Source organism: Felis catus, chromosome C2 (genome assembly GCF_018350175.1).
Source record: "Felis catus isolate Fca126 chromosome C2, F.catus_Fca126_mat1.0, whole genome shotgun sequence".
NCBI lineage: Eukaryota > Metazoa > Chordata > Mammalia > Carnivora > Felidae > Felis > Felis catus.
The window spans coordinates 131,660,394-131,675,242 of record NC_058376.1 but is presented as its reverse complement, the minus strand read 5'-3'; the positions used below and the strand labels follow the sequence as shown (position 1 = coordinate 131,675,242).

Sequence of the window (14,849 nt, the reverse complement as noted above, 5' to 3'; positions counted from 1 at the left end):
AATGTCCATACTACCCAAACCAACCTATAGATTCAATGCAATCCCTATCAAAATACCAACAGGTTTCATAGCACTACAACAAATAACACTAAAATTTGTATGGTATCACCAAAGACCCCAAATAGCCAAAGTAATCCTGAGAAAAAAGAAAAAAAGCTGGAGCTATCACAATCGAGGAATTCAAGATATACTATAAAGCTGCAGTAGGGGTGCCTAGGTGACTCACTTGGTTAACCGTCTGACTTCGGCTCAGGTCATGATCTCACAGCTTGTGAGTTTGAGCCCCATGTCAGGCTCTCTGCTGACAGCTCAGAGCCTGGAGCCTACTTCAGGTTCTGTGTCTCCCTCTCTTTGCCCCTCCCCCGCTCATGCTGTGTGTGTGGGGGGGGGGGGGGTCTTTCTCAAAAATAAACATTAAAAAAGTTTTTTTTTTAAATAATAAGTAAAGCTGCAGTAATCAAAACATTATGACACTGGCACCAAAAAAAGACACATACATCAATGAAACAAAATAAAGAACCTAGAAATAAACCCATACTCACATGGTCAATTCATCTATGACAAGGAGGCAAGAACATACAATGGGAAAAGCCAATCTCGTCAATAAATGATGCTGGAAAAACTGGACAATTACATCCAAAAGAATACACCTGACCACTTCCTTACAGAATACACAAAAATAAACTCAAAATAAATTAAAGACCTAAATGTGAGACCTGGAACCATAAAATTCCTAGAAAACATAGGCAGTAATTTCTTTGACATGGGCCATAGAAACATTTTTCTAGATATGTCTTCTCAAGCAAGGGAAACAAAAGCAGACATAAACTACTGAGACTACCCAAAATTAAAAGCTTTTGCAGAGCAAACGAAGGCATCAACAAAGCCATCAATAACCAAAAAAGACAACCTAATGAATGGGAAAAAACATTTTTGCTATTGCACAGCAAAAAAAAAACCATCAACAAAACAAAAAAGACTACCTAACGAGTGGGAGAAAATATTTGCAAATGATATATCCATTAAGGGGTTAGTATCTAAAATATATAGGGGCTCCTGGCTGGCTCAGTCAGTGGAGCACGTGACTCTTGATCTTGGGTTTTGAGTTCGAGCCCCACACTGGGTATAGAGATTACTTAAAAATAAAATCTTGGGCACCTGGGTGACTCCATTTGTTAAGCATCTGACTTCAGCTCAGGTCATGATCTCGCAGTTCGTGAATTCGAGCCCCGCGGCGTGACAGCTCAAAGCCTGGAGCTTCCTTCAGATTGTGTCTCCCACGCTCTCTGCCCGTTCCCTACTCACACTCTGTCTCTTTCTCTCTCTCAAAAAGAAATAGACATTAAAAAATAAATAAATAAAATATTTCAAAAATAAAGAAAAGAAAAAAAAAGAACTTGCATAACTCAACATCAAAAAAAATAATAATAATAATCCAATTAAAAAATAGGCAGAGGTCAGGGCACCTGGGTGGCTTAGTCAGTTAAGCGTCCAACTTCAGCTCAAGTCATAATCTAATGGTTTCTGAGTTCGAGCCCCAAGTTGAGCTCTGTACTGATAGCTCAGAGCTTGGAGCCTGCTTCAGATTCTGTGCCTCCCTCTCTCTCTGCCCCCTTCCAGCTCACACTCAGTCTGTCTGTCTCTCTGGCCAAAAGACATGTGAAAAGATGCTCAAGATCACTCGTCATCAGGGAAATGCAAATGAAAATCACTGAGATATCCCCTTACACCAGTTGGAATGACTAAAATCAAAAGGACAAGAAATAATAAGTGTTGACAAGGATATGGAGAAAAGGGGACCCTCATGCACTGTTGGTGGGAATGCAAACTGGTGCAGCCACTGTGGAAAACAGTATGGAGGTTCCTCAAAAAATTTAAAAAAAATAGAGCTACCCATATGATCCAGTAATTCCACTACTGGGTATTTACCCAAAGAATATAAAACACTAATCTGAAAAGATATGTGCACTCCTATGTGTATTGCAGCATTATTTACAAAAGCCAAAACTTGGAAAACAGCCCAAATGTCCACTGATAGATGAATGGATAAAGATGTAAGATATATAGGGAATATTACTCAGCCATTAAAAAGAATGAACTTGCCATTTGCAACAACATGAATAGATTTAGAGTATAATGCTAAAAAAGGAGAAAGACATATCCTGTATGATTTCACTCATGTGTGGAATTTAAGAAACAAAACAAATGAACAAAGGAAAAAAAAGAGACAAACCAAAAACAGACTCTTAACTATAGAGAACTGATAGTTACCAGAGGGGAGGTGGGGGTGGGGGTGGGGGAATGAGTGAAACAGGTAAAGGAAATTAAGAGTACACTTATCTTGAGCAGTGGATAACGTACAGAATTGTTGAATAACTATATTGTACACCTGAAATTAATATAACACTGTAAACTATACCGGATTTAAAACTTTTTTAAAAAACAAGGCTTAAAAGGATCAAACTGATTCCAAATAAGTTAACTGTACAACAGAACAATCCAACACTGTATCAAGAAATTCAGCACTCTAACAACATAAAATTCACAATCAACAGAAAAAGAAACTGGGTGGCTGGGGATCAGAGATTGGAGGAAAACTTACATTTTATTATGTATCTTCCAATATCTTTTTATTTTTTTTTATTTTTATTCTTATTTTTTTAAACATTTTTTAATATTTATTTATTTTTGAGAGAGAGAGAGACAAAGCACAGGCAGGGGAGGGACAAAGAGAGAGAGAGAGAGAGAGAGAGTCACAGAATCCGAAGCAGGCTCCAGGCTCTGAGCTGTCAGCACAGAGCCCGGCGCGGGGCTCGAACTCATGAACCATGAGATCATGACCTGATCTGAAGTCAGGCACCCAACCGACTGAGCCACCCAGGCGCCCCTCCAATATCTTTTTAATTTTACACCTTGTGTCTATACTACCAGTCAAAAAGTATTCAAATAAAAATCCTTTAAAAATCAAAAATGTTTAGTATTTGCCATTTTTTAAAAGAGTGAAATCAGAATATTCTTTTTTTTTTTTTTTAAAGAGGATTGATTTTTTTTTTCATATTTATTTATTTTGGGCAGAGTGCAAGTGGGGAGGGGCAGAGAGAAGGGGACAGAGGATCTGTAGCAGGCTCTGCACTAACAGACTGACAGCAGCAAGCCTGATGTGGGACTCAAACTCACGAACTGTGAGATCATGACCTGAGCCGAAGTCTGATGCTCAAGTAACTGAGCCACCCAGGTGCCCTAGAAATCAGAATATTCTTATTCTGTATTAGCGGGTGATCAAATGGATACAAATAAAACAGACAGTTCTTGTGAATGAGATTCCAAAACAGCCCTGCCATGTATCACCTCCAGAAGGTAAATCATATTAAAAATCTAGAGTTTAGGCAGATTTTAACTACTATATATTTCAAAAGTGTACTTTAAAAGTCTATTTTCCATGGGGCGCCTGGGTGGCTCAGTCAATTAAACATCTGACTTCAGCTCAGGTCATGATCTCACGGTTCGGTTCGTGAGTTTGAGCCCCGCATCAGGCTCTCCACTGACAGTGCAGAGTCTGCTTGGGATTCTCTCTCTCCCCATCCTCACTTCCCCTCCCCCACTCGTGCTCTCTCTCTCAAATAAACAAACTTAAAATTTTTTTTTAAATTAAAAACTAAAAAAAATAAAAGTCTATTATCCAGAACCCTGAACATATTTTCCCATAGAAACAATGCTAGGCTGGTCTAGAAAAGTCTATTTTACCCATGATGCATCTCAAGTATAGTCCTATACAAAAAGCACCGTAAAACCCCAAGGGGGGAAAAATTGTAGGCGTATTCAGAATTCACATTTGCAGAGGCTAAAAGCATCCTTCCCTCTGTATCCCTGACGTTATGAATAGGGACTCAGTTCCCACCTCCAAAGCCTCCCCCTGACTCCAAGCCTCTGCAAATAATGCCAAGAAAGGTAGCACAGGGACCAAAAAGAAGCGAAGCAGATAAAAGGCGTGCAAGGGGCTGGAGGAGATGAACTGCACATGGAATCTTCCTATGTCCATAAAAACCTCAAACAAGTCTCTCAGTCTTAGCTCCCTGTCCTTTATTTTGAGGCCAGATGGCATGTTGAAGGAGGAAGGGATTTGGAGTTAGACTGGTTTAGGTTCAAATATCAGCTTTAAGCTGAATGAACTGTGTGAGCATAAGCAACTTAACTATCCTCTTTGGGCTGCAGTTTCCTTAACTATAAAATAGGAAATAACATCTGTTGTTCAAGATTGTTATAAGATCAGTCACAAAATATGGAAAGCACCAACTGCAGTGGTAGATTTGTTGAAGGTCCTCAAAAAATGGAGCCTGGTATTGTTCTGCTGTTACTTCTTCTGAGGACCTCAGAGACTCTGGCTTGCTCTCCCCTCTACTAGCAGCACCTATCCCTTGAAACAGAGCACTACTAACCCTTAGGAGTCTCCTAAAACTGTTAGTAACAGAAACAACATAAAACACAGGGAAACATGTTCCTCCTTCCCTACTGATACAAATGTGGGTACAAGTGACAGACAAATGAATACATCAAGCACTAATATTCAGAGAAATACAAATCAGTGAGTTTAGTGATTTCATCATGGTACCCAAAAATGAGGGCTGGCACTCTGGAAGCAGCAATGGTAGAAGGGTTTAGAATAGGAAGCAGAAGGTAAAAAGGCTACGGAAACTGCTCCTTCCCTCTCCCTCCTCTCACCCATGGCAGTGGCAAAACCTATACCCACAGCAAGATGAAAAGCAAGAACGAGGGGCTAGAGAGGCTCCATGAAGTAACCAATGACTTAGTGTGAAATTTTAGTACAGAAGCTTTTAATTTAATACACAGAATTTGTAGGAGAGAGAGGAGTACAAAGAATCACACCATCCAAACCCAAAGAAACATCTAAATTGGGGTGGTTTTTACTATATGCTGAAGTCGTTTTGATAAGGATTACTTACTCAAGAGAAACAATAGAAAACTGCGATTCAATATCCAATTTTCCATAAATTGCTTTCTAAAATATTGAATACATCTAATGTATGAGACAAGGTTAAAAGAAGACCCAAAGAAAAAGCTCTTTAGTAATTCAAGTCATATCAAATTAGGTCTTCTAAAATATAGGAAATAGAACCACTGGCCTGGAAGGGGCATTCAGAGGCAGCTCCCGCCTCCAGGCAAATTGAGACCTAAAAGAACCAAAATGGTTATTGACCAGGCTCCCTAGGAGATGGGATATTCAATATCCCATAGGAGATGGGATAATTCAATATTCAATCACCTAAAGCAACATATGAGCCTGAAACAGCACTGGACACTCAGTGACTGGTACAAGAAAGGATTTATATCTTCAAATTGATCTAATTCTCTCTGCAACTGAAGCATTTTCTCATGTTCTTGCTGACAAGACATGACTGACAAGTATTCTCTTAACCAAAATGTCCTGCAGACTTAAAAACCATCATTAAAGTTATCTCTCAGTATTTGCTTTAAGGCTCATGGAACATTTATTCATAAATTGTATTCTTTATTTCCAGCCATTTTCATTTCTATCTTGACTTCTCTAAATTCCATATATCCCTCTTAAAACAGGACACTGAATCTGGACTATTTCTAAAGAGGCCTTACTAATTCCAAGGATAATAAAAAGATTACTTATTAGTTTTGACATCACCTGTTAAATGATACAAATTCATAGGCTTTTAATATACAACAGAAACTGGCTTATTCAATCTAAGATGCATTATAAATCCCAATCATTTCTGATGTTTGCATGTAGTGAGAACTCTTTACATTTGAACTAAAATAAACCAATATCTTTCTGTGGTGCATCTGTGCTTTGCAATGTTTCCTCTAATTGAATTTTTTTTTTTTTTTTTTGGTGAAATATGGAACTGAATCAAGAATATTACTCACATTTAAGGTTATATCTACTTTCTCCATTATTTACATAGACAATAATCACAAAAGAAACCTAACAGGTCTCCCATGATTCCTTACTTAGCTCAAACTAATGCCTTATCATCATCCTAGCATCTCCAATATGCCAAAGCAAATGTATATATTTGCCAGGTTTTATTCATTTTTTTATGATGTGACTTAATCAACCAAAAAAAAATTTAATAGCTAAATGGATGCTTGAATGTTCTTAGCGAATTTGTGTTTAAATGTAAGATTTCAGAAAGGTGATACAACCTGTGAGAGCAATTTCTTCAGAAGCTGTGCTATGGCAGGATCCTCCGGTGGGGGGCAGTCAGGAAGAGACCCATTTCGCTTCTTTTGGCGCATGTGAAGATGTCTGAACAAGCTAGTAATATCTTTAGACCTCAAAGCATAATCAAATATAGAACGACTTACTGGATCTTTTAAAACACTGAGTAGAACAAGTTTCCTTTCAATCTATATTAGAAAAATAAAAAGAATCAACCAAAGATACAACATACATTACAGTTATTTTTATATTCAGTAAATACAACCTGTGTTAACATAGGTATTTATTTTCTAAGAAAATGGGAGATACCAACATTTGCGATTTTGCTTAGAAGAAAAAAGAATACTAATGACCTTTAAGAGCTAAGGTTTTTCTTTTCATTGTTAGCATTTGAGTATACATCTGTGTCTTTCATATTGGAAGAATAACAATATATACCCAGGATGGAAAAATTTAGAAAATGACAAAGAGCCTTTTTCTGGATGCCAAATGTGATGACCTCCTAGATCAAAAAAGTACCCGTGGCTCACAGGTCTAACAGCCAACAGGTACTGACCAAGAAAAGAAGCTCAATCATCACAGGGGTGCCCATCAGTCATTAGGTTTCTCAGTAGCTTCAACCACTTCTAAAAAATATTACTCTCTCCACAGAGCTCATAAAATCCTTCCTTTTATTATCCCCAAGGACACCCTCCTTGTCAACACATATATAATAAAAAGGATGAGCATACTAACAGTAACCAAGAGGACTTTCTTTGGACCTATTTAACTACCTGGTAAACTAGCCAGGCAAAACCAGCATAAAACGGTATCTTTTGTCTAATTCAAATTGTAGAAAGGTAAGATTTATGAAGCATATGTATCATTAGCCTCTCAACTCCTAATCCTGGTCTCTCAAAAAATAAAACTATATATATATTTTTTATTATGAAATATGAAATATATATTTTTTCCTGAGAAAACAAAGAGAGTGGTGCAGATTTCTTAAAAAACACTTAATGTCAGATTTATTTTTTAATGTCAGATTATAATAAACCACCACTAAGTTATTACAAACGCAAGTAATTTTTAATTCCCAAGGATACTTTCTCCACACTGTTTTATAAGGGTTTAATAAACAAACTTCTAAATTTTTTATCTTAGAGAAAGCGAGCATAAGCAGGGAGAGAGGGGCAGAGGGAGAATCTTAAGCAGGCTGCACACTCAGAGGAGAGCCTAAGGCAGGGCTTGAACCCTGGGATCATGACCTGAGCTAAAAACCAAGAGTAGAACACTCAAATGACTGAGCCACCCAGGTGCCCCTCACAAACTTCTAAACAGAATAACTAGTTAAAAGTAGTAACTAGACCTGATTTCCAAGGGAACTTCAATAAATTTTAAAAGAAAGGGGTGCCATGCTCAGCATGGAGCCTGCTTAAGATTCTCTCTCTCCCTCTTCCTCTGCTCCTCCCCCTCCCCTACTCCCACGTGTGCTGTTAGGAAGGAAGGAAGGAAGGAAGGAAGGAAGGAAGGAAGGAAGGAAGGAAGATGGATGGGGTGCCTGGCTCGGTCAGTTGGAAGAGATGCAACTCTCGATCCTGGAGTCGAGTTCAAGCCCCACATTGGGTGTGGAGATTACTTAAACTTAAAAAAATAAAAGAAATAAAAAAGGCATATTTTCTAGTAATATTACCTTATATATGTATATAAATTGCTGAGATAAAAATTAGAAATTCTACACACTATGAAATAAAAGAATGATGACCCTCAGAAACGGAAAAATCTATGAGGAAAAGGACAGAAGGCACGGCCAAGCCTCCTCATCTCCAGAAGATATCCAATGTCATTTTCTCCAACCAAAGGAAGGTACAATGGAACATAAAAGTACTAGGAGCCAGAAGCATGTGAATTTGCAAAAGGGAAACACAGTTTTACTAAAAAATTGGATATTTCACAGTATTTTAACAAACAGAATCATATCTCAACAGTTCACTCAATTTAGATAGGTATGTATTTTGATAATGAGCTTTCCAGGAAGATGAAGGGTATAACAAGCTGAGTAAAAAACTGCCTTATACAAACCAAATACCCAAAGTTTATCATCAAGTGCTATACTGGTAAGGGAGCAGGGGAGACAAGTCATTAGATTAAAAAAAAAAAAAGATTAAATAAGATTTTAAAAGATCAGATTTTTTAAAAAAAGAAAAAGAACAGAGAAGAAATCAGAACCAGTTAGTGGTCCAAAAAACCAAATATCCGTAAAAGGCTTTTTCCAATTTATTATACATGCTGAGTTTGGCTGAAATCAGTTATATTTTTTACAATAAAAGCAGAGGTCCATCAATAGATGTTTCCACTGCATTTCCCGTTAACAGATGTTTCACAACACTGCACATAAGAAAATAAAGTATGAGCTAGTAAGTGCTATATTATGCATAACATGATGGATAACATAAGTCTCTTGAACTTTTCTCACCTTAATACTGTTTGTTCCAATAACATTAACTTACAAGAACGTGAAAATGGTGTAGCCCAATTTAAATCTTTGTAAACTTAAATAAAAATAGGACTCTCTAAACCTTTTATTAAGGGATGAAGTTTGGAGAGGATTGACTCCACGTTGGAACAAGCATACCTGTATTATTGGTTGAGTAATATACGGGTTAAGGTAAGGCATCAGTTTGCAGTATACATCAGCTGTACTTATTTGATGAGCCACCACTGTGATAAATCCTACGGCACCATAGCGTATCCACAAATTGGGATGACACAGAAATGGGGCTAATAAGGAAAAGAAAAAGGTATGGATTTAAACCACGCTCATAAATTTTAGGATAAACAAATTTTCACCTTATAACACAACTAATAAAGGGATTATACCACAATGTTACTTTACTATCAGCTGCTTTCACATACTCGATTATCCTAAGGCATAAACTCAACTCAACATACTGATATTGTAATATTCCCTATCATAAATATCGGTATTAATACCATAAAAGAATATAAACAGTACTACTCTGACATTCTTTTTAATGAAAAGGTTTGATCAAGTCTAATAGATCTTTCATAAATTCATTCACAAGGCATTATGAGTAGAAACTAAAGGCAGAAAACATGATGCCCAACCTTAAAGAGATTAAAATATATGATTAAACCAGAGAAGTAAATGAATGTTTTCACCCCTTTTATTTTAACTATATTGTTTATTACACCTGAATATCAATGACTTCAACTAATCAAAGATTTTGAATAAAATTCAAACTTTTGGGGTGGCTGGGTGGCTCAGTCGGTTGAGCGGCCGACGTCGGCTCAGGCCATGATCTCGCGGTCTGTGAGTTCGAGCCCCGCGTCGGGCTCTGGGCTGGCAGCTCAGAGCCTGGAGCCTGTTTCGGATTCTGTGTCTCCCTCTCTCTGACCCTCCCCCATTCATGCCCTGTCTCTCTCTGTCTCAAATAAACGTTAAAAAAAAATTAAAAAAAAAAAATTCAAACTTTTAAACACGTGATTTAGATAAAACTTCTAGGGGCGCCTGGGTGGCTCAGTCAGTTGAGCGTCCGACTTCGGCTCAGGTCATGATCTCACAGCTCATGAGTTCAAGCCCCGCGTCGGGTTTTGTGCTGACAGCTCAGAGCCTGGAGCCTGCTTCGGATCCTGTGTCTTCCTCTCTCTGCCCCTAACCCACTCGCATTCTGTCTCTGTCTCTCTCAAAAATAAATAAACATTTAAAAAAAAAAATCAGGGGCGCCTGGGTGGCGCAGTCGGTTAAGCGTCCGACTTCAGCCAGGTCACGATCTCACACTCTGTGAGTTCGAGCCCCGCGTCAGGCTCTGGGCTGATGGCTCAGAGCCTGAAGCCTGTTTCCGATTCTGTGTCTCCCTCTCTCTCTGCCCCTCCCCCGTTCATGCTCTGTCTCTCTCTGTCCCAAAAATAAATAAACGTTGAAAAAAAAAAAATTAAACTTCTAAAAGCAAAAAAATATACATACACATAAAGAGACACATATTTGTTCTGAGTATGCAGAAGCATCAGCATTGAGAGGATATTAAGTTTGTAAGAAATTTAGGGTAACAGAGAAATAACACTGTCACATGCTAATATTACTTATAGAAAAGGGGAAAGGAGAAAAAAAATTTGTTCAAAGTATGTTTCCAAAGTTCTGCTATTTCCAATTCTTTCAATTACACGTGAAGGAGGTTAGATAATTTCATAAGCACCATGCAGCCTCTGATACATCCAACAAAGGAGGGTTGGTAGTTTCCCTTTGACAACAGGCAAAATGAGGAATGGAAAAGCATTGAAAAACCTCCAAAAAGTAGCTAAACTCAAAATGACTTGGCAGGAGTTAGGCATGAGCTTGAATTATTGGTCCTAATTCTTTACATTACCTCTATTACTGTGCTCATGGCATACAAAGGGTACTTCTCTGCCTCTTGCTTTTAGTTCGGTCTTATTAACCTGCTCTGGCCAATGAGATATTACCAGATACAACATTAATAGAAGCTCGAAATGTGCTACACAGCTAAGCTTGCTGTCTCATGCTTCTGCCATCACCCAGAACATAACCTGGAAAACTGCTCCCTATCTAACATGGGCACCAGAATGAGGCAGATGGATTACTGTCACCCCAGACAATCTGGAGATACAAAGCCTAGAGCAGAGCCACCCATACAGCCCACAGATGCATGACAGTTGACATTACTGAAGCATTTGCTGAGATTCTGTGGTTGATTGCTGTATAGCATCACTGTATCAGTAAGTAGCTAACTGATACAAAGAACCTAAAATATTCAAGAGGATTTCCTATAAAACAGTGTACTTGATCTTTTCTCTATTCCAATACATTCCAATTATCTGGGGACAAGCACAAGGGAAGGGAGTACTGATAATATCTAAGTGGGAAGAATATAGTTTTTTCAAAAACCATCAAAGAAATCATGATGCCATCATCACCACCATCATTCCCTTTAAGATTCACTACAACAGACTACGTATAAAAACAGAACAGAGAGATGTGTATGATTTATCATACTTTAGGTGTTTCTAAAATTCTAAAAACTGTTTTTTCTTTGAAATAGTTCAAAATGGCAACCAATGATTGCCTACTTGATTCTTCTCAGCAAGGCTTTTTTTCCCCCCAACAGATAGTACCAAATTCATTTCCAGTTCTAAGGCAGTTCTCCATCCAAGAGGTTGTACCATATTGGGTTTATTCTATACCTAAAGACAATCATTTATTTTGATGCTAAACTGAAGACACAGAGTGTCCCATTTGTTCATCCTATGATCAATGACAAGCAACAGCAGAACCCAGAAAAATCTCTGAAAAATATGACAGGTAAAATACTGTATGATGATTTTTTTTTAAAGTTGACAGACATCCATTTTTCAGAAAAATAAAATGCTACTTATAAAGTCTCAAAAATAGTTTCCAAGTAATTAGACAACAGAAGAAATGTACTATATGAAATTAGAACATACAAGTACATATTTATACACAGAGAATATTCATTAAAATAAGGAAGTTCAAAGTCAAAAGCCAGAAAAATTTGACCCATAAAGGTAATACCACTTTCACAGGAGAAAAAAGAAAACACTGATGTGAGAATTCAGAAAATGAAAATAAGCAGGAAAATATTCCACACAGCAAGATATGCATGTTAAGACAATACATTTTCTACTTAATATTATTATGGAAACACTGCTTTCTCTGTCTTATACTACATGGCACTCTATAGCTTAACATTTCAATGTAATAGAGATTCTCATCATGATTGTGGTGCCAATACTCAACAATTTCTATTAAATTTATAATTATTTTTACAATAATCATCAAAAATTCAAACCAAATCAGGGTTAAAAACTAAAAGAACAGTAATTATAGATATTAGAGTGTAAAGTAAGAAACCTACATATACTTCAATTTGCCACAATTTTTTTTAAAAAGCTACAGTCATGCCTTTATATTTTCCAGAAATTTTATGCATTTCTACTAGCTACTACCTATCGTCCCAACAGTCAAAATAAATACTAACTCCTTTGTTTTTTTTTCTGAGGATTGCCTTAAGAATAACCTATAGCCGACCAATTTTGTCTTTCTATTGATTTTCCTTAGCAAAACATTCAACAGCAATTAAACATTTTATCCAAAAAAGGCAATTTTCCAAGATTCCATGTCCTCTTAGGACAGAGATATCTTACACTGCTTACTTTCTTAAAATGTGATAAGAAGACTAAAAGTTCCAAATATTCTTAATTTTAGTATGCATGATGTTTATTTGTTTGCCTTTATTCTGAATTTTAAGTTGAGGGAAACAGATAAATGCTATAAAAAACCAAACATTAATTCTTTTCATTGGTTAATAAAATTATTAACAGTGGGGTGCCTAGGTGGCTCAGTTAGTTAAGCATCTGACATTGGGTCAGATCATGATCTCATGATTTGTGAGTTCGTGCCCTGCTTCTGGTGAGCTCGAGACCCACTTCAGGTTAGCTCGTGCTCTGTTCCAAGTGAACCCTACGTGTCTCTCTCTCTCTCTCTCTCTCTCTCTCTCCCCCTCTCTCTGCCCCCTCTCGCTCTCTGCCCTCATTCACTTGCGCCATCTCTCATAAATAAATGAATGAATAAATAAATAAAATTATTAACAGTAGTAACTTGAACACTATGAATTCTTAACTGGCAATCAGTGCAATGAGAGATGTCCTAGACAATCCTGTACATTCAATTTCAACTTAACTAGTGGTCAAGTGTTCAAAAAATAAGTTGACTCTTCAGAGCAGTTAAGGACTTTATCTACATCATGTTAAACAAAACAAAACAAAAAATTTATTTTTCAAGTTAAATACTTAACTACAGATAAAAACAAAGAGATATTTCCCAAGCTGGGCTAGAAGACCAAATGATCCTGTTTGTTTGCCTGCCTGTTTCTAATATACATGGGAAGCATGCATGCATAAACATGCAAACACAAGTGCTCGTGCACACGCACACACGGGACAATAAAATTGAAAATCTGACTCTGTATTTCCTAGAACTTTTACAATGCTCTATCACTTATTTCTCTTAAAACATCCTAATTTTCTCCTTCTAATTTTGGGAAACAGACACTTACCAATATCACTGGCAAATTCATAGACATGGGGTTTTTGTAGTAGCCCTAACTGGCACATACAGGTAAGGGCATTAAGAGCTTTAACAATAACAAATTCCTCAGCATCACTAAGACCTTGTTGTAACAGGGGTTTGAGAATTGAGGAGCTTTGCCAACCAACATAGGCAGCAACACCTGAAAAAGAGAAGCAACATTACATGATTATTCTACACCTCATGGTGTAGAATACTATTAAGTTAAATACCATTAAGTTAAACAATAAAATTAATCAAAACCCAAATATATTGAGCAACAATCCAGAAGAGCACATCGTACGTCCTACTCAGCACAATAAATGAAAAAGATCCACACCAAAGCAAATCACCAAGAAATGCTGGAACACCAAGGGAAAAAAAAAGATCTTACGAACTTACAGAAAGACAAACACGTCCCCTAAAAAGGAAGGAGAAACAATGAAAATGATCTTCATGAAACAATATTTAACAACAGAAGCTAGAACACAACAGAGCAAGACCTCCAAAGTTATGAAATAAATTTTACACTTAAACTGCCAGTAAAATAAGAGAACAAAAATAAGTTATTTTGCAACATGCAAGGAATACCCAGGTTAACTTCCCATGCAACCCTTCCTAAGAAAGTTTCTTGAGGATGTACTTCAGCAAAATAAAGAAAATGCAGAATATACAAAATGGCAGATAGAACCTAGGAATTCAAGGGGAAAAACTGATAATTGCTAGCAAGGATTCAGAAACCAATCAGCCAAGTTAGAACTAAAAGCCAATACATTTCAAAAATGTTATCAAAAAGAAAAATGGAATAGGAGTGCCTGGGTGGCTCATTCAGTTAAGTGTCCGACTGTTGATACTGGCTCAGGTGATGATCTCATTTATGGTTTGTGGAATCAAGCCCCGTATCAGGCTCCATGCTAGCAGCACAGAGTCTGCTTGGGATTCTTTCTCTCCCCACCCCGCCCCTCCCCAACGTGCTCGCTCTCGCTCTCTCTCTCTCTCTCTCTCTCTCTCAAAATAAACAAACATTAAAAAGAAATTTTAAAAAATAGAAGAATGGAATAGATTACAAGCAACAGATAAAATTGGTAAGAAAGAAGTTTGATATTATAGACAAAGTGAAGAAGTATTACTTCTCTCAAAAAGGAAAACAAAGGAATCTGAAACTCCAGCACAAAAAATTCTTCAAGAAATCATGGTGTAAATAAAAAGTAAATTAAAATGTATAATGTCCTTAATAATCTGAAGACATAAAGGAAAATCTATTGATGACATTGTAAACATTCTCAAGTGATAAAGGAGTTGTGGCATTGGAACTATTGGAAAGCAAATATAAATATAGTACATTACTTGGCTCTAAAGTCAATAAAATTTACATATTTATAATCATGTAAATTTAGCTTTGAATTTTCAGAATCAGTCTGTACAAAGCAGAAGACTTTATTCTGACTACAGAAGAAAATGTAAATATTATCAACTGTAACACTATATTTGTTAGTTGAACTGTCAACTAATAACTGGTTGAAATATCCAACCAAC

General features: G+C 37.0%; 1 protein-coding gene across 3 annotated transcripts in view; it reads right to left on the bottom strand.

Annotated features, from left to right (window-relative positions):
• Positions 1–14,849, bottom strand: part of PIK3R4 (phosphoinositide-3-kinase regulatory subunit 4) — a 74,560-nt gene that overhangs the window by 36,943 nt on the left and 22,768 nt on the right. For 2 of the 3 annotated variants that reach the window (XM_003992127.5, XR_006585503.1), the window contains exons 7-9: positions 13,303–13,476; positions 8,826–8,971; positions 6,196–6,399 (exon numbers count right to left, since the gene is read on the bottom strand). In XM_003992127.5, the coding sequence (XP_003992176.2) occupies positions 6,196–6,399; positions 8,826–8,971; positions 13,303–13,476 (524 nt within the window). The remainder of the gene's footprint in view (positions 1–6,195; positions 6,400–8,825; positions 8,972–13,302; positions 13,477–14,849) is intronic. The other variant, XM_045037597.1, reaches the window with a different exon arrangement.